This window comes from Eriocheir sinensis, chromosome 52 (genome assembly GCF_024679095.1).
Source record: "Eriocheir sinensis breed Jianghai 21 chromosome 52, ASM2467909v1, whole genome shotgun sequence".
Taxonomy (NCBI): Eukaryota; Metazoa; Arthropoda; class Malacostraca; order Decapoda; family Varunidae; genus Eriocheir; species Eriocheir sinensis.
The window spans coordinates 7,478,856-7,498,814 of NC_066560.1; the positions used below are offsets into that span (position 1 = coordinate 7,478,856).

Below are 19,959 nucleotides of genomic sequence, written 5' to 3' on the forward strand. Positions count from 1 at the left end.
AACCCCTTGACCGCGGATGTCCTACAAGAAGACATCACCAAGCTACAGGAATGGAACAAAAAGTGGCTGCTACAATTCAATGAGGAAAAATGTAGTCCTGCACCATGGGAGAGGATATCCAGCATACCAATACCACATGAGAAACACTCCACTATCCACCACAGAGGCAGAGAAAGACCTGGGAGTGTATGTTACCAGGCTACCAGTGAAGGGATATCCAGCATACCAATACCACATGGGAAACACTCCACTATCCACCACAGAGGCAGAGAAGGACCTGGGACTATAATATGTTACCAGGCTACCAGTGAAGGGATATCCAGCATACTAATACCACATGGGAAACACTCGACTATCCACCACAGAGGCAGAGAAAGACCTGGGAGTGTATGTTACCAGGCTACCAGTGAAGGGATATCCAGCACACCAATACCACATGAGAAACACTCCATTATCCACCACAGAGGCAGAGAAGGACCTGGGACTATATGTTACCAGGCTACCAGTGAAAGCCGAATCCGTGACAATCGCAGCGGACGGGTTAAAGGTGAAAAACGAAAAACAGCAACATAAAAACACGCTATACGATGCTCCGACAAAAGAAAGAAAAACGAGAGGCCAGAATAGGTCAGTTTCTGGTGGAGAGGTAGGTGCCTTGATGCCCAGCCGCTCTCCTCGCTGCTCCACAACAATGCTCCTCATGCCATTTCTCTGGACCAGTTTTATTTCAAGCGTGCGCCCCGCGACCCATAGTACACGTGATACCGAGAAGCGTACCTCCCGCCGTCTGGTATTTGATCCTTATTCTATTTTTAAGGAGTCGGGACCCAGTAAGGTGAGTAAAGTTGGGAAAATACGCTACTAGCTGCGCGTGGACGCTGTGCTCATCTCCGTACCATTATCCCTTGAGCTTGTGGTTAGTGAGAGCCATTAATTCGTGTCACAGGGCCAGTGCAGCATCCTGGTCACCATAGTTTACCCTCCTCAGCTTTCCCCAGGTAGGATGAACAGCTGGGTAGGCTATACGCTCCGACTGCCTAGGCCGGGATTCGAACCCAGACTCGCAGATTCGTAGTTTGGCACGCTAACCACTGCACCACCAAGACGCGTGCAGTGCAGACCGTGCTGTGGCGCAATGCGTGCTTTGAAGAATCACTCTCTAACGTCTAGAACATTTCACGTCGAGACACTCCCTCTCCCGCCACCCAAATATATGCCAAGACCGTGTGCCCCTCCGCTTGCCCTTGCCTGTTCTCCCTTCAAGCACCGCCCCGCGTTTTCTTCCTGCGTAGACTCCTCATCAGCTTCCTATATTCGGGGTCAGAAGCACATTAATCTAACACACCGGAGAGTAATGGGTGCCCGTGTTGTCAGGTGTCAGGGGGGTACACCTTCTAGGGGTACGGATGTGTATGTCAGACTGCATCCCATTTTGCGGCTTTTATAAATAGCTCTGGAGACATTCGCCCCGGGCTTCATATTAATTTCAAAACTCTTCGCACGCTCGTTAAGGGAACATCAAGGGGCGTGAGGGCAGAGGAGAGCACTTGGCCCACACGCAGCACACTGTTAACTACACCTGATGAGCCGCATAACGACACTACGAGCAGGGAGTGGCGTTATAGTGGCGTTTTATCACCTGTCTTCGCTCAGGTACTCATCACACGTGGATCCGCTTTTAGGAGCAGCAGACTACCACCACCACCACCACCACCATCTCGCCTCCTCATGGTCCAGTGGCTGCTGCAGGGGACGGGAGGGGCCGAGCAGTCTCCCGCGCTGCAGAACCTGACTGACCCGCGCCATGGCTGGGTGAGTCCCGACGGAGGGCAGGACGAGGCCGCCCCTGCCGATGATAAAGTGAAGTGTGAAGGGACTCGTGGGACGGCGTGCGGGCGTGCTTTATCATTTTTTATAGCTTCGCTCTTCATAAGTTCAGTTCAGTGTGTGTGTGTCAAGTTTTATTGCTGGTTTTCGTGCGTGTTTTGAAGTGCTGTAAAACAAATGGTACTCCTGTTTTACCTATCGACCTAATGGTCAGGTGTCGGCGGGAGTGTCGTGTTGTATGGTGGGTCGTAACTCGTCGTGTCATTGAGAAGTGGTGGGTGGCACGCGTCTTTGATCTCTCGAGGCAAGAAGAATCCCCTCGAGATCTAACGCGTCTCGTTTGGGTTATATTTCGACAGCGCGGCGCTAAATAGCCGAGTGTTTACTGATTTAAGCACTTGTTTGGCCAGTAACTCACTCCCCTTTGTATACAATATGAAAAACAAGCGATCTCCTTACTCAGAGGCTCCGAGATGCTGCGGAACGGGGCTGACAGCAGGGAGGCGGAGCTCGAGACGTACCTTCATGATCTGTGCTCTGAGGTGACGCTGTGGAGCAAGAAGGAGGGATTCTTCAGCCACTATGTTGAGCAGATCGACGAGCAAGTATCCGAAGACTTCCTGGCAAAGTTCGGCAAGCTGAAGACCGATGAGGCGCGCTTCCGCAAGATGTGGGAGATCAAGGTGTGTGTGTGTGTGTGTGTGTGTGTGTGTGTGTGTGTGTGTGTGTGTGTGTGTGTGATAGGGAGCTGTTGGAAGATTGATGGTTGTTATTCACATATTGGTAGTAATGTGTGTGTGTGTGTGTGTGTGTGTGTGTGTGTGTGTGTGTGTGTGTGTGTGTGTGTGTGTGTGTGTGTGATTGGGGAGTTGTTGGAAGATTGATAGTTGATGTTGATGGCTGTTATTCGCATATTATTATTATTAGTATAGTAGTTGAAGTGTAGAAGTAACAGTAGTAGTAAGTAGTAGCAACAGTAGTAGTAAGTAGTAGTAAGAGTAGTAGAAGTAGTAGTGACAGTAGTAGTCGCACCTAGTAACACCGTGCCCCCAGCCGCGCGTAACCGGGGCTGTGTGTTGCAGCCTATCCACACACTCAAGGTGCAGAGCTTCTACAAGGAAAAGAGCCGCCAGGTCTCGGAGGAGCGGCGCGCTGACGGCAACAAGGCTTTCCAGAACAAGAAGTACCAGCAGGCCCTCATCCTGTACTCCCAGGCGGTGATGCGCGCGCCGTACGACGAAGGTGAGCGACCCGCAGAATGACCTGAAGGAGGCTTTGGGTCGTTACTGAAGGTGGATTTAGTAATTAATTAACCTGTTTTCTGGGTACTCATTCTTGTTTCTTTCATCGGAGAAGCGTCTAACGGGCTTTTTTTGTTGTTCTATTTGTTTTTTACCCTTGAGCTGCCTCCCTCGATGTGAAAAAAAGTATTAGTAACCTGATTATAATTTCTTGCGGCATGTTGGTGCAATTGCTCTTAACTTACGACTGATTAATATTAGCGGCAAGGGTGGAATCTTTTTGCAGCCTGTTGGTGAAGTGATTCTTGATCGATTCTTAAGTGAGAATAATAAATACTAGACGCATGATAAAAAAAAATTGCTGATATATCCTTCATTAAGAGTCATACCAAACACGACTGCCGTACGATAATATGCAACAAACAATACATGAGACGAACGAGAATATAGAAAACAGTGAGCCAGAAAACGGCCATGTGCTGCTCATTTAAACCATTCTGTAAATAATATAAAGTAAAAAAAAATGAAAATATATATCGACATGAAACCCGAACTATGTGTCACGAGCTCTCTCTCTCTCTCTCTCTCTCTCTCTCTCTCTCTCTCTCTCTCTCTCTCTCTCTCTCTCTCTCTCTCTCTCTCTCTCTCTCTCTGAAATAGCAGCAACTCAATAATAAAGCGAAAAATGGTACACTCCTAAAAGGTCTCAATGTCTTTTTCTCTCTCGTGATCCTTGCAGGGGACAGCTACGCCCTTGCCCTGGCCAACCGATCCGCCGTGCTGCACCACCTCGGAGACCACCGCCGCTGCCTCACTGACATCGATCTGGCGTTCAGGGCTGACTACCCGCCCGCCCTGGCCTACAAGGTGAGAGAGAGAGAGAGAGAGAGAGAGAGAGAGAGAGAGAGAGAGAGAGAGAGAGAGAGAGAGAGAGACCCATTAGCCTAGCCATCTTATCATCACGACACCTAAAATAACGTTCCAACACCCCAACATACCACGCTTTCACCTCCACACATCACCCCCACCACCACCATCACCACCATCACCATGTCCCTACCTTCCACCACCTACCCACCCTCACCACCTCACCACCCACCCACCCTCATCACCACCCTGCCATCTTAAATATACCCTCACCACCCATCACTACCACCTTCAACACCCATCCACTACATCACCTATCCTCCACCACTATATTCCACAATCACACCCCATTCCTAGTATTCCACCTCACCTTGTTAACTCTTCCCTTAGTGCCCATCACCACGGTCAATATCCAACAACCTCACTATGTACCCCATCACACCATCACCTTGTATATACACCCATCACGCCCCATCCTGACCAACCCATATACCTTAATAACCCACGGAGTAACCCATTCCCATCACCACCTTCGTACCCTCTTCCATATCCAAACAGGTGCCTGATTGTCACCTATCCCATCACCCATTATTAATCATTACTATCCCATCACCAGCATCACTCTCCCATCACCTCGTTCATTCCCTTCCATCATGTCCAGGTGCTTGATCGTCACCTATCCCAACACCACCATCACCAATAACCACCATCATCACTTCCTCTATTCCCTTCCTTCATGATTTTAACAGGTTTTGGATCGTCGTGGGCAATGTTACCTCAAGCTTCGTCAGTACAGGGCGGCCGAGGAGGCGTTCACAGCGGCAGCCAAAGCCCTCTCCGCCTCAGACCTCGCCGATAAGAAGCTCGTGACGTGGCAGAAAGACCTCGCCAAGAAGATCGACTTGTCTCAGACGCAGAAAGAGGATGAGGCGGGTGAGGAGAAGGAAGAGAAGGAGGAGGAGGAAAGGAGGAGGGAAAGGGGTGTTTTTTTTTTTTATTCGTTTTTTTTTTAGGTGTGTGTCGTCTTCTGTCAGTCTGTCTTGTTTTTTTCTCGTTTTTTTGTCTGGTCTGTTTATCTTTTCTGCCATATTTCTGTCCATTTGTCTGTCTAACCCTCCCGACTCGCACACACATTAATTTTCTCTCTCTCTCTCTCTCTCTCTCTCTCTCTCTCTCTCTCTCTCTCTCTCTCTCTCTCTCTCTCTCTCTCTCTCTCACACACACACACACACACACACACACACACACACACCTGTTTATCTTACTTATTTTTAGGAACTCCCCGGTCTCTCTCTCTCTCTCTCTCTCTCTCTCTCTCTCTCTCTCTCTCTCTCTCTCTCTCTCTCTCTCTCTCTCTCTGTGTGTGTGTGTGAGAGAGAGAGAGAGAGAGAGATACACGACTACTCACTGACACATAATGCGAGCGAGAGGCAGTCAACCAACGAACACTCAGGGTCATAAATTATTTTTTGATCCCACACTTGAGAAACATTCGTATATTTCACTCGACTTCGATGACTTCTTATGTTCGTGAAAATACACCCAACATTATTTTGCATGCAGAATAGGATGCGATATATATTCACCTAATTTCCTCCCTTAGCAAATTATATAGTTAGAAAGGATGAAATACTAGACGATGCTGCTTCTGTGCAAAATATCTACGTCATAAATTTAACTCCCTCAATGATCTTCGTTGTTTGGTGAAGTAGGGTTAGACCGTCTCTCTCTCTCTCTCTCTCTCTCTCTCTCTCTCTCTCTCTCTCTCTCTCTCTCTCTCTCTGCTCCGCCTTATTAGCAGGCTTAACGTTATAAAAAGATTCCCTCCCTCCATACCTCATTTTCTCCCTCTTGACAGTATTTTTTCCTCTCATTTTCCACTTGCCTCGTCTTCCTCCTCCTCTACTTCTTCATCCATCCTCTTCCTCTTCCTCATCTTCAACCATTCCCTACAATTTCTTCTCCCTCCCTCTTTCCAACCTTTCTATAATTTCCCCCTTTTTTAACTATATACTTTCCGCATTTTCATTTATCATACCTTTCTCTTCGTCCTCCTTTTCGCTATCTTCATCAATCCTCTCCCTCTTCACTGTTGCAATCGCTCCCCCCCTCCCCTCTCATTCTCCTTTCCCTTCTCCCCGCCTTCCTTCCAAAGATGCTTCCTCTCATCTCATCCCTTCTCGAACTCTCTCCCTTCCGCCTCCCTATTCATCCCATCCTCTTTCTGCTCCCTCTCCTCTTCCTCCTCGTCATCCATCACCTTTTTAAACTGTTATGTTTAACCTTCCCTCATCATTCTCAGGTAAATTTGAAGATTACTCACGAATTACCTTGGCGAAACACTTTTTTCTGACGTTATTAGAATCTGAATACCGCTTCCATTGTGTCACTATATTTTTTTTGTTTGTTTGTTTGACGCCCCCCCCCCACTCTGTCACCCATCCCCTGTACAGAGAAAGAGGTTTACGAGCGATTTATTTTTTATTTTATTTATTTTTTACAGCAGAGGAGTCAGTTCAAGGGCATAAAAAAGGTAACAAATGTGAAAAAAAAGCCCGCTACTCACTGCTCCTAAAAAGATTTATAACAAACGTATGATGTCTTTTCCTCACTCCTTTTCCTTGTCACCTTTTTTCTTTATTATTCTCTTTTTTTCTTTACGCTCTGTTATTATTTTTCTTCCTCCTCCTTTGTTTTCTTTTCCTCTTCTTCCTTTTCTTTCTCTTTTCTGCCTTCTTTTTCACTAATTATATAAATCACAAACATGGTATATTATAAGAAGATTAATATTTAAGTAAATTCTATCAGTCGTTAGAGGAGTTAGAGGAATATACAGGTCGGTATTATAAGACAGTTTCGCTTCTAACATCAGCTATTTCTAAAGGTCAAAGAGTTGGTCAGTCGGGTTCTAATGAGTGTTTCTTTAGGTTCACGGTACAGAAGAAGGGTCAAACCACCACCAGGGTCATACAACTACTCCTGTAAATGCCCACAACTTCTACGAAAGCCTTGTCAAATAGGTGTTCTTGGGCGGCGAAATGTCTTTTAATACGACCCACAGCCTCTTCCTCACCTTCCTCCTCTCTTACCCCCACAGAGGAGTCGTGTCCCTCGCAGAGTAGCAGCGCGGCCAGTCTGTTCGGGGGCGCCAGTGCCGTGCTGCCCAACGCCTCCGCCGCCGTCTCCCTCCACGTGTCCAAGGACGAAGGTAAACAAACAAGCGCGTTCGAGTGTGCCGGAGGAATATCACATTGTCGTACTTCTCTTTCTCTGACTTTTCTCCTTAATATTTTGCTGCTTGGCTTTTATTTTTCACTATATCTATATTTTTTTTTTCATTAGTTTGTTTGTTTGTTGTATATACTCCTCTCTGTGACTTCCTCTTCAATATCTTGGTTCTTGGCTCTCCTTTTCGTTCTTCTATATTTTTTTCATTAGAACCCGTGTTAATCTATTTATATCAACCTATCTATCTACCTATCTGTATCTATTTGTGTACATCTAAATATCTATCTATGTGTATCTATCTACCTGTCTGTCAATCTGTCTGAATTTTACTACTTGCTTCTACAACAATTATTATCTAAAAAGTATAAACAAAAATGGCTATATGATTCTCTCTCTCTCTCTCTCTCTCTCTCTCTCTCTCTCTCTCTCTCTCTCTCTCATTTTACTCGCATTGCCCAAAAAGACGGATGGGACCTCATGGTGAAATCTATGAATGACACGACTTCCTTTCTTCAATCATTATTACGTATGCATGTCCTGGATTGATTTAATATTCTTTTCTTGGTGTTTTCTTTTACGTTCTTCTATTCCTGTTCTTTTGTGGTGGAAGGCGTCGTGAATTATAAGGCTACGTTCGTTCGGTTCCACGTTAGTTCATGCAAGGAAAGAATGGCTCATATTTTTCACGGCATGTTATAGGAGTGTCAGGTGATAGGCTATTCTCTGTTCCTGTTTGGTTTTATAATAGTATAGCTTGGTAGTATATTTTTTTGTAACTATTCATCTCCTTAATCATCTATTTTGCATTTTTCTTTCTTTTCCTTTTATCTTTTTCTTCTTTTCTCCTTTCTTTTCTCTATCTTCTTTTCTCCAGCTTGGTAGTATATCTTTTGTACCTATTCATCTACTTAATCATCTATTTTGCATTTTTCTTTCTTTTCCTTTTATCTTTTTCTTCTTTTCTCCTTTCTTTTCTCTATTTTCTTTTCTCTTTTTCTTCATTTATTTCTTCTTCTTCTATCTCTTACTATAATTGTTTCCCCCTCAAAAAATGGTGCTTTATCAATAGTTTCAGAAAGGGTTGATGAATGTGGTTTCCTTGACAGACATGCATTTGAATTAGTAAAAAAACGACCTGGGATTAACTTTAAATATTAGCTATCAATAGACTTTTGTTATATAATATTTGGGTGTTCCTCTTTCTCTTTCTTTTCTCCTTTTCCTCTTTTTACTCTTTTTCTCTCCTTTTCTTTCTTCTATTCTCATTCTTATTTCTGTCTTTCTTGTTTTCTCTCCTTTTCTTTCTCTCTTATTTTCTCTTTTTCTTATTTCTTTTTCGTCTTTTAACTTTTTTCCTCTTTTTTCTCTATTCTCTTTTTCTTATTTTCTCTCCTTTTCTTTCTTTCTTATTTTCTCTTTTTCTTCTCATTTCTTTTTCGTCTTTTAACTTTTTCCTCTTTTCTCTCTCTTTTCTCTCTCTTTTCTCTCTTTCTATGCATCTCTTGTAACCTAAAAGAAGCTCTGAAGACAACGAGCATATAAGAACTAAATTTCATAAAGCCCTGAAGATAACGAGAATACAAGAGCTAAATTGGGTAGGCCTACAAGGTGTTCATACTCTTGGTAGGCCGGTTCGCAGTGGTGAACAGGAAGGTGCCGGCGGGGAAGGTCCTGATGGCGGAGCGGCCCTACTCCTCTGTGCTCATGGACGACAAGAGCGGCTTCAACTGCACCCATTGCTACGCCAGGTGGGTGCAGGGGGAGGGGGGGGGGGGCGTGTGCTTACCTGTGTGTGAGTTTACCTGTGGGAGGAGGGGGGCTAGTGTGGGGGGGTGCACGTGGGAGTGGGTGGGTGTCGATTTTTTTATTTATTTGTCGTATATCTTTTATATCTGTTCATCTGTTTATTCATATCATTTGCATTCTTCTTTCTCATCGTTTTCTCTTTATATTCATTTCTCTTTTTCTTCTCCCTTCTCTTATCTCTCTTCCTTTATCTCTTTCTTCTTTTCTCTCTTTTTCTTTGCGTACAGATTGGTGGCGCCCGTGCCCTGCCGCTGGTGCTCCGGGGTCGCCTTCTGCAGCCCCAAGTGTCGCGACGTGGCCCTGGCGTCCTACCACCGCTGGGAGTGCCGCTTCCTGGACCTCCTAAAGGGCTCCGGGGTCTCCATCAACGTGCACCTCGCCCTCAGAGTCGCCACGCAGCACGGCCTCCACTTCTTCAAAAAGGTGAGGTGGCGGTGAGGGCTTGAGGGAGGCGGACGAAGGATCTTACATAAACTTTCGCCTCGTCTCTTTGCGATTCTTTTCTTTCCTTTTGCAAATCCGGTGTGTCTAGAATATAATGTCTCGGAATGCTAAGGGAAAGTTAGATATCAAGAACGGGGATTGCGTAAGGAAAATCAAGTATTAAAAGAATCTTGTGGGTGGAGATTGCTTAAGAAGACGCTGGGAGAGTTAGATATTAAGAACGGAAATTGCATCGTCAGGTCTGGCTAAGTTTGTGGTCTGGCAAGGGAACGGCAGGTTAGGGAACATAGAGTACACTGTGGACGGTACACGAGTCAATACCGATGTACATGACGCGTGGGGAAGACAAGTGGGGGACGGGGCCGCAAGTGGACGTTGAGGAATGGGTGAGGAGGGACAGGGGGCATTAAATTCTTATCGGGTCAATGCATGAGGGGCGGATGGCTGGCGGGCAGGGACGGGTTGCAGGGAGGAATGGTGTGAAGGTATTGCATGCACGGAGGGTGTGTGTGTGTGTGTGTGTGTGTGTGTGTGTTAGGTAATGTCTGCCGTCTCTGTCTGTCTCCATTTTGATGTCCTATTCGTCAAGTCATCCTTCTCCTTTCCTTTCTCTTCCTCTTCCTTTTCTTTCCTTTTATTTCTCTTCCTTCCCCTTCCTCTTCTTTCCTTTCCTATCATTTCCTTTCCTGTGTTTGTGTGTGTGTGTGTGTGTGTGTGTGTGTGTGTGTGTGTGTGTGTGTGTGTGTGTGTGTGTGTGTGTGTGTGTGTGTGTGTGTGTGTGTGTGTGTGTGTGTCTTACCTATTTGTTTACATGTTATTTTCAGAGGATTGGTTGAAGCTTGTAATTTCCCGTATATTATCTTTTTTTTCTTCTTCTTTTCTCTTTTTCTTCTTTTCTTTTTTCTTCGTTTCTCTTTTTTTTATTTTCTCATTCTTTTCTTTTTTCTTTTGTAATGTTCCTTCTTTTCTCATTTACTTCTTTTTTTCTCTTTTCCTTCTTCTTTCTTGCTTTCTCTCTTTCTTCTTTTCTCTCTTTCTTCGTTTCTCTCTTTCATTTCTCTCGTAAGTTCTCGTATACTACCACATTTTATCACACCATTCCCTTAACTCACAAACAAATATCTTTTCCACACACACACACACACACACACACACACACACACACACACACACACACACACACACACACACACACACACACTTTTAACTTGCTTCAACATTCCGTTCACCACTCATTTCATTTATCTATTTTATTTCATTTCATCTACTTTATCATGTGTGTAAAAGGGAATGATTAGCATGACCACAACCTCAATTCAACACGTCCACTAACTATCATAAACAACAATAAAAGATCGTCATAATGTTAAGCACAGCACGCATCACACTCCCCAGTTATAACGTGTCTCTTCTACTCTCTGATATGACGTTAATGGGTGACGTTATCTCGCTTTACTGATGTCTTATTCTTTAACCGCCTCAGCTCCTGATATTTACGAGTCGCCTTTTTCCCGCCTCTTAAATTGCCTCCCTGAGCTTGGCGCCAACTGCTTAGGTTCGGATTTTTCTTGTGTGGGTTTTCTCGTTGATTTCTTGCGTCTATTTGTGTTTTGTTTTTGGGGTTTTGTGTTGCCTGTGTTCGCTTTTTATCCTTCTTTTTTTTGTTATTTATTTTCTTTTTTTGTATCTTGCATTTATTCTTTCTTTCTTTCATTTTTTTCTTTCCTTCTTTCTTTCTTTTCTTCTTTCATTCACCCATTCATTCATTCATGCATTCATTCATTCATCAATTCTTTCTTTTATTTTTCTTTCTTTCTTTCTTTCTTTCTTTCTTTCTTTCTTTCTTTCTCTCCTTCCATTCATTCATTCATCCATTCTCTCTCTCTCTCTCTCTCTCTCTCTCTCTCTCTCTCTCTCTCTCTCTCTCTCTCTCTCTCTCTCTCTCTCTCTCTCTCTCTCTCTCTCTCTCTTTCCTTCTTTCTTTCTTTTTTTATTTCTTATTCATCTTTATCTACAATTTCCTTACGCTCGCTGCATCTTATCCACTTATAAATTCACTGACCTACTTTGCTGTGTGTGTGTGTGTGTGTGTGTGTGTGTGTGTGTGTGTGTGGCGGAGATAGCCCCTTGCAACATCCTCCCATTGTAGTTTCTTTCTTATATTATCTTGTGTGTTTGCTTTTCAATATAAGTACGTATGTATGTATGTATTTGTGTAAGTAAATAAGTATACGTCCGTCCCTACCTACTTACAAGCCTTCAAACCCTCTACCTACCTACTTTGCCTACTGCCTAATCTACCTACTTTACCTATCTACTTTACTTACTGCCTAATCTACCTATTTTATCTACATTTATTATAATTTTACTTTCCCTACCTACTTACTACTTGATCTACTTTACCTCTACTTTATCTACTTAACCTTCACTTCATCTACTTAACCTTTACTTCATCTACTTAAACTTTACTTCATCTACCTACCTGCCTACTTACCCACACGCCTTCGTACCTACACCCTCAGCTCCGGGATAGGTTGGGTCAGCCTCCCGTCCTGCCCTCAGCCTCCTCGCCACACCACCCTGAAGACTACCTCAGTTTCTACCACCTGGCGGGGCTGGAGGAGATGAGGTCCGCCAAGGACTTCTTCCACAGGACCCTCATCGCCGTCTTCCTCCTCAAGATCCTGCAGCGGGCGCACTTCTTCGGGAAATGGGACGATGAAGGTACGGAGGCTGCTGGTGATGATGGTGATGATAGTGGTGATAGGGATAGTAATGGTGGTGATGTTGCTGGTGGTGGTTATGGTGGGGGAAGTGATGGGGGTGGTGATAGTGGGGGTAGTGATAGGGGTGGTGATGGTAGTAGTAGTAGCAGTAGTAGCAATAGTAGCAGTTGTAGTAGTAGTAGTAGTAGTAGTAGTAGTAAGACGAAGAGGAGCAGAAAGAGGATGTCAATAAAAGTGATGAATATAAAAAAAGGCAAAAGAACCAGAGATACATGCGTTTGTTTAACCATGAAACAAATGTGACACGAGTAAACACGTTATCAATCTTGCTTTATGAATTAGGACAAAAAAGCTTCATATTTACGTATCGCATTATTACCAACGCTATTTATCATTGTGTGTGTGTGTGTGTGTGTGTGTGTGTGTGTGTGTGTGTGTGTGTGTGTCCCGCAGGCCCTCCGGACAAAGGACTGACGGAGGATGAGGCGTTGGTCGGCGGTCTCCTTCTGCGACACCTCCAGGTCTCGCAGTTCAACGCGCACGAGGTAAGAGATAGACAGATAGGTAGATAGACAGACAGACAGTAGTAGTTAGTTAGTTAGTTAGTTAGTTATATAGATAGATAGATGATAGACAGACAGACAGACAGACAGTAGTAGTAGTTAGTTAGTTTGATAGATAGATAGATAGATGGACAGACAGACAGACAGACAGACAGACAGATCGACAGACAGACAGATCGACAGACAGACAGATCGACAGACAGACAGATCGACAGACAGACAGACAGACAGACAGAAAAAAGAAAACGGAAATACCTTTACTACATAATTACACAAACTTTTAATTAACTTCTTCCCGTCTTTAGTTTGTATAGTTTTTAATTCTCCTCTAATAATTTTTCTTTGATTTCTTTTATATATTTTTTTTCTTCGTTTTTATTCTCAATGTATCTTCTCATAAAAGTCGTACCACCTTTTTCTGGCATGATGACTTTTCTTTTCCTAAACCAAATATTATCTTTTCTTTTCTTCTTTACTTACTTATTTACTTACTTTCCCTACTTTACCTACCTGTACTGTACCTATGCTTTACCTGTACCTACTTACCTGCTTGCCTATACCTGTATTTACTTTCTTTTTTATATTTTCTTCATTTTCTTCCTCCTCCTCCTCCTCCTCCTCTACTTTCCCTACTTTACCTACCTGTACTGTACCTATGCTTTACCTGTACCTACTTACCTGCTTGCCTATACCTGTATTTTCTTTCTTTTTTATATTTTCTTCATTTTCTTCCTCCTCCTCCTCCTTCGCCTCCTCCGCCTCAGCTCAGCGGGATGGGCTTCGCGGACGGTGACAACAACTACAAGGTGACGAAGAGCGTGTTCCTGGGTCTCGCGGTCTACCCAACGATCGCCTTCTGCAACCACTCCTGTTTTCCCGCCGTCGCCAGGTACGTAAGTGATGGCGGTGGTGCAGCGTTGTCAAATTATCGTACTCAGCGCATTGCATTTCTGTCGTTTCTGACCGGTAACCATAGCAAAAAAGAACGAAACCTATCAATATTTTACAATTTTAACGTTAACTTTAATTTCCTATCGTTGTGTGTTTGGTTACGACAGTCTTGGAGTCTAAAAAATGATAAATGTTCAGTGTACGACAATTTGGCAACGTTTGCGTGGTGGTGGTGGCGGTGAAGGGGAGGGGAAGCTACACCATCTGTTGCTCGGTGATATATGTGCTTAGTGCTCGAATAAAGACGTAGGTAGAGCAATACAGGCAAGTGAACGTGAGAGCGAAGAGGCACCACTGTAAAAAAAAATCTGACCGCTCCACAACAAATTGGAACCAGGGAGAGTGAGGTGGGGAAGGACTGGTGGTGAAGGAGAGGTAATGAAGTGAAATTGGTGTCTCAGGGATAAATAGTTGTTAGTCATGAATGGTGTTGCGGTTCTGGAAGGGTTAGTAGTCATTGCCATCATCATCACCATCATCACCGTCATCACCATATTCATATCATCGCTATCACCATCGTTATCATTATCAACAGGTAGTATCATTATCTTTATTATCATCATCATCATCACCATTACCATAAACATCATCACAACCTTAACATCGAAATCATTATCACCATCATCATCATCATCATCATCATCACCACAACCTTAGCATCAAAATCATTACCACCATTATCATCAACAGGTACTATCATTATCTTCACTATCATCACCATAATCATCATCATCATCATCACCACAACCATAAAACACCAATATAACCATCACTATCATCTGTCGCCAGGTACTATAATCATCAATGCTCTCACATCACAATTACCATCATCACCACAACCATGACGTCACTATCACCATCACTATCATCTTCATCAACAGGTACTTCGAGGGTGACAGGATGGTGATAGTGACCCTCCGCCCTCTCAACCCCGGGGACGCGATTGCCGAGAACTACGGTCCGATTTTCACCCACCACCGAAAGCAGGAGAGGCAACGCAAGCTTCTCTCACGCTACTGGTTCAGGTGGGTTCAGGGGCGGCGGCAGGGAGGGGAAGGAAGGAAAGCCAATAGGACAGATAGAGACGAAGACATAGGGAAGAATGAAGTACGAGTGGAGGAGAGGAAGGAACGAGAAAGTAAAGAAGGAAAGAAAGACAATAGGAGAGATAGAGAGGAAGACAGGCAAGTTGGCAGGAAGCTCAGAGGGAAGAATTGAAGTACGAATGGAGGAAAGGAAGGGACGAGAAAGTAAAGAAGGAAAGAATGAGAAAAAGGGGAGATACAATAAGAGGAAATGTGTGTAGGGGAAGGAAGGAAAATAGAACAGGTAGAAAGGAAGACAGGAGAAAGGTTTATAGGTGGCAATGTAGGTGGTATGTTGGTGGTGGTGTGTGGTATAGCTAGGCAAGGGATGGAAGGAAATAGAACGCCGTAGACAGGTAGATAAGTAAATACGTTTGTTTGCAGGTAGGAAAGGAACGTAAGGAATGGAGGTAAAGTTTCTTGTGCCAAAACAAACAAAAATATTGTATACTACATTATTATTATTATGAAGATGATGATGATGATGATGATGATTATAACTACTACTACTACTACTACTACTACTACTACTACTACTACTACTACTACTACTACTACTACTACTACTACTACAACAACTACAACTACAACTACAACTACAATACAACTACTTCTACTGCTACTACTACCACCACCAATAATAATAATAATAATAATAATAATAATAATAATAATAATAATAATAATAATAGTAATATGGAGTTTCACCTTGCCTCCCACGCCGCTCTCCATCAGGCGTATAAGGTGACAGGCAAAAAGGGAAGGCAAAATAAGGGTCTGTCGCTTTTCGCCAAATCTCTTACGTCTGCCAGAGTTTTATCGTCGCCTCTCATAAATTAGGGCACACGAGGAGAAGCAGCAAGTGTGTAAGGAATGAGATACACACCTTTTCTCTTTCTTATCTCTGCGAGCGATTTGTCCACAGCTCAATTGTACATAATGTTTCCCTTCTCCTTACGGATTCTCTCATGATTGAATCTCTCTTAACCCGGTAGCAGCGACTGGCCAGATTTGAGGCTTTTTTTTTTCTTTTTTTTACAGCAGAGAAGTCCGTTCAAGAGCATAACAAAGGGTAACAAATGTGGAAAAAAAAGCCCGCTACTCACTGCTCCTATAAAGAGTTAAAGAAAGATCGGTCAATTTCGGGAGGAGAGGTGTCCTGATACCGCGTACCAGCTATGGACCGAATTTTTACCATGATATAAACCCCCCAAATAGATGATGCGTAAACTGATCAGAAATGCGTTGATACTATATACTATGAAATGGTTTGCGTGAGTGATGATTTTTTCTCATTGATTCGCTTAGAGGGGCCTTTAAGATACATGATCCCCGCAGCTACCGGGTTAAAACATATGGTGGTTAAATGCTGAAAGTTAATCCGTTTGCTGCGGGGTGATATATACATGCCCTGTGCCCGGATGAAGATTTAGGTAGAGCAAGGCAGAGAAGTGAACGTGAGACCAGAGAGGCACCACTGTAAAAATAATCTGCCCGATCCACCACAAATTGGAACCTAACTCAAGACGGGATTTTGGTGTGTTATAGTTGTAGTAGTAGTAGTAGTAGTAGTAGTAGTAGTAGAGTAATAGTAGTAGTAGTAGTAGCAGTTCTTGTCATAAAACTACCCCTGGAAATGCCCCAAACGACTCCTACGAAAGCCTTGTCAAATAGATGTTCTTGGGCGTTGAAATGTTTAAGAATATGACCATATGTATTTTTTATTAGCACTCGGCGGTTCTTTTGGTAATGTTACGTCAAGCTTGCTGTCTTTTTTTATTTTTTTCATCGTGGTCACTCTTTTTTTTATTGTTTTTTTGTTAGTTTTTAGGCTCTTTCGCTCCTTAGGTTCCTTCCCTTTCCTTCCTCCCTCACGTGTTCTGTCATTCTTTCATCACTTTCCTCCCGAAATTGACCTCTCTTTCGGCCACCTCTTTTGATTCTTTTTTTTAGGAGCAGCTTTTTCTTTATTATTGCTTCCTTTTTTTGTGCCCTTGAGCTGTCTCCTTTGTTGTAAAAAAAAAAAGTAGCGATATTAACAAAGGAGGAAAACATGTCCTTCCAGATGCCGGTGTGAGGCGTGCGAGGGTGACTGTTTTTTTTTGTGAGTTTTTACGTTCATTACCTCCTTTCGTTCCTTCCTCCCTCACGTGTTTTGTCATTCTTTCATCACTTTCCTTTTGCTCGTAGTCGTAGTGGTAGTAACAAAGAAGGAAACCGTGTCCTTCCAGATGCCGGTGTGAGGCGTGCGAGGGTGACTGGCCAGTGTACGACCTCATGCCGGACCGGAGAACGCTACGCTGCCAGACCTGCACCTCGCCGCTCCCCTTCAGGATGGAAAACAAGTCCCACGTCAAGTGTTCGGAGTGCGGGGCCTCGTGCAACGCCGTGGAGACCTACAAAGCCGTGGACAAGGCCAACAAATGTGAGTTCTCGGTTGACATTAGAAGAAAAAAATGGATTTCGGGATTAATACGTAGACGAACACTAATTAGCCGGTGATAAATGAAGAATAAATAAGTGAAATATAAATAAATGAAAGAAGGGAGAGTTGGAAGGAGAGAGGAAAGGGGAAAAAGGGGAAGGGGAAAAAGGAAGGAAGGAAGGAAAATTACGTAGACGAACACAAATTACTCGGTGATAAATGAAGAATGATAAATGAAGATAAATAAATGAAAAATAAATAAATGAAAGAAGGGAAAGTTGGAAGGAGAGAGGAAAGGGGAAAAAAGGGGAAGGGGAAGAAGGAAGGAAGGAAGGAAAAATACGTAGACGAACACAAATTAGTCGGTGATAAATGAAGATAAATAAATGAAAAATAAATAAATGAAAGAAGGGAGAGTTGGAAGGAGAAAGGAAAGGGGAAAAAGGGGAAGGGGAAGAAGGAAGGGAAAGAAAGGGGAGCACTACCATGAATCAACCATTTCCAAAAGCCAAATAGGAGATCATTTCTGTTCTCCTGGGTGTTTTTTAGGTTCATGGTACAGCAAAAGGGTCAAACCATCAGACGGATCATAAAACTACCCCTGGAAATACCCAAAACTCCTACGAAAAATGTCTAATCAAATATGTTAGCTAAGAAGAAGAAATGTCTAAGAATATGGCCCAACGCTACACGCACTTATTATTTTTACAGTAAAGGAAGCAGCCCAAGGGTAAAAAAAAAGTATTAATGAGAAAAAGAAACGCTAATCACTGCCCATATTAACCCGGTAGCAGCGATGGGCCAAATTTGTGGCTTCACCGTGTAGCAGCGACGGGCCAAATTTGTGGCTTCACCGTGTAGCAGCGACGGGCCAAATTTGTGGCTTCACCGTGTAGCAGCGACGGGCCAAATTTGTGCCATGCTTTAAACCCCCCAAAATAGATGATACATAAACTGATCACAAATGCTTCGATATATATTATGAAATGCTTTGTGTGAGTGATGATTTTTTCTCATTTTTCTCGCTTAGAGGGACCATTAATTAAGAAACATGGTCTCCGTTGCTACCGGGTTAAAAAGCTTAGAAGACATGATATACGAAGGCACATATTCTCTTTTCCTCAGTATATGCGTCGGGACTGGTGCACATGGACGAGGGGCGGCGGGAGGAGGCCATCAAGGATTTCCGGATGTTCGTGGACGCGGTGTGCTTGCTCGTGGCGCCGCCCTACAAGGAACTCCACCTGGCCATGCAGTCTCTTCGGCTTCTGGTGGCGGCCGGCGGAACTATCCATACCCCGCTCCCACCCAAAGCCAAGTAGCCTCCTGCCGGTGCTCCTGTAGAAGTAGTAGTAGTCGTAGTAACCGTAGTAGTAGTAGAGGTAGTGGATGTAAAAGGCTCGTAACTATGTGTATTCGCCATGTGTTAAGGGGAATTATAGTACATAAGTGAAAATGTCTATCTATCTATCTATCTATTATTATTTCGTTTATTACTTCCCCTATAGCGTACGTGGCATATATGTTGATATTTGGGTATTAAATGTTCAGTCTGTGATGATCATTATGCGTCTAATTATTTTCCTTGGTGAACAAAAACCTCGTCACAAATGCACAGTAGTCGTAGTAGTCGTAGTAGTAGTAGTAGTAGTAGTAGTAGTAGTAGTCACCGTCACTCATGTAATCAGTTATCACCCAAGACTAATTCCGTTTTTTTATCATTCATATGTTAATTCATCTATTCATCTATTACCCTTCCCGTCCATTCATACATCATTGCCCTTGTATGTAGAGTAACAAACGAGATCTTATAAACTTGTGCACTTCGTCCTTCCCCTCTCCCCTCGCCCACTCTCTCCTCTCAGTGCCAGGCAGCCAATGAGTGATTTGTGAAGGTTCCGGGTACAGTCAAGCTATGGTACGGTATGGTTCAGAGGAGAGGACAGAGGGAGCATTGGAGGGTGAGGGAACAGAGGTGAAGAAGAGGAGAGGTAAGGGAGGGAGGAAGGCAGAGGAAGGGAAGGGAGGATGAAGGGAAGAGTGAAGGAAGTAAGGAAGGAATGGAGGAGGTGTTTAAGGAAGAGAAGGGAAGGAAGTGGACGAAAGGAGGGACATAGGAGAGTGGAAAGGGTAGGAAAGAGGAGGAAAGAGGTGAAGAAGGAGGAGGAAGAAGGAAGAAATGGAGAGGATAGGCTATATAAAGAAGAGAAGGGAGGGAAAGGTACTAAAGGAAAGGAGAAAACGGCAATAAATAAAAGATTGGAGAGTTGGAAGGAGAGCGGAGAGAAAGGGGGAAGAGGGAGAAGGAGGGAAAAAAGAGAGGGAATCGTTCATGAATCCATAAAAAAGGAAAAAAAACATATACAAATTCCTATTATCTCTAGTCTTTCTGCCATTAGCCTTTCATTATTTATAGTGGTTCATCTTTTGTCAGTGATGCTTCGTGAGAGGGTGTTGAATGCTCTTAAGGGAGAATCGAATGTCTTTTAGTAAGTCAGTGTAAGGTGTTGGAAGGTGCGAGAAGGGAGTATTTCGCTTGAGTTGGTGAATGACGTGTGTGTGTGTGTGTGTGTGTGTCCCTCTCCCCCTCTCTCTCTCTCTCTCTCCGCTATAAATACCCAGAAGCGGCGTCCCCGTGTGTGTGTGTGTGTGTGTGTGTGTGTTTACAGCCCATTCGCGTCAGGCTAATGAGTGTCAGGGCCGAGGATGGCTACCCACAATGAAGTGTCTTGCCAAACTCATCATTACCTACGATTTCTTTCATTTTTTAGAGCCATTCCTGACTCCCTTCATCTT

At 43.7% G+C, this 19,959-nt stretch overlaps 1 protein-coding gene across 4 annotated transcripts; it reads left to right on the forward strand.

Annotated features, from left to right (window-relative positions):
• Positions 1 to 1,525: 1,525 nt before the first annotated feature.
• LOC126983014 (SET and MYND domain-containing protein 4-like) lies at positions 1,526 to 18,727 on the forward strand. Of its 4 annotated transcripts, none has more exons than XM_050835426.1 (14): positions 1,528 to 1,812; positions 2,291 to 2,510; positions 2,910 to 3,069; positions 3,808 to 3,935; positions 4,685 to 4,868; positions 7,033 to 7,143; positions 8,791 to 8,911; positions 9,197 to 9,392; positions 11,936 to 12,137; positions 12,593 to 12,684; positions 13,467 to 13,591; positions 14,535 to 14,678; positions 16,970 to 17,163; positions 18,289 to 18,727. In XM_050835426.1, the coding sequence occupies exons 1-14, from the start codon at positions 1,805 to 1,807 to the stop codon at positions 18,483 to 18,485; spliced, it is 2,082 nt and encodes a 693-aa protein (XP_050691383.1). In that variant the 5' UTR covers positions 1,528 to 1,804; the 3' UTR covers positions 18,486 to 18,727. The 4 variants fall into 4 exon arrangements, with proteins under 4 accessions (XP_050691385.1, XP_050691383.1, XP_050691384.1 ...); XM_050835427.1 differs by lacking the exon at positions 1,528 to 1,812 and adding an exon at positions 1,841 to 1,860; XM_050835428.1 differs by lacking the exons at positions 16,970 to 17,163; positions 18,289 to 18,727 and adding an exon at positions 16,804 to 16,861 and having other exon boundaries at positions 1,526 to 1,812.
• The last annotated feature ends 1,232 nt before the right edge of the window (positions 18,728 to 19,959 follow it).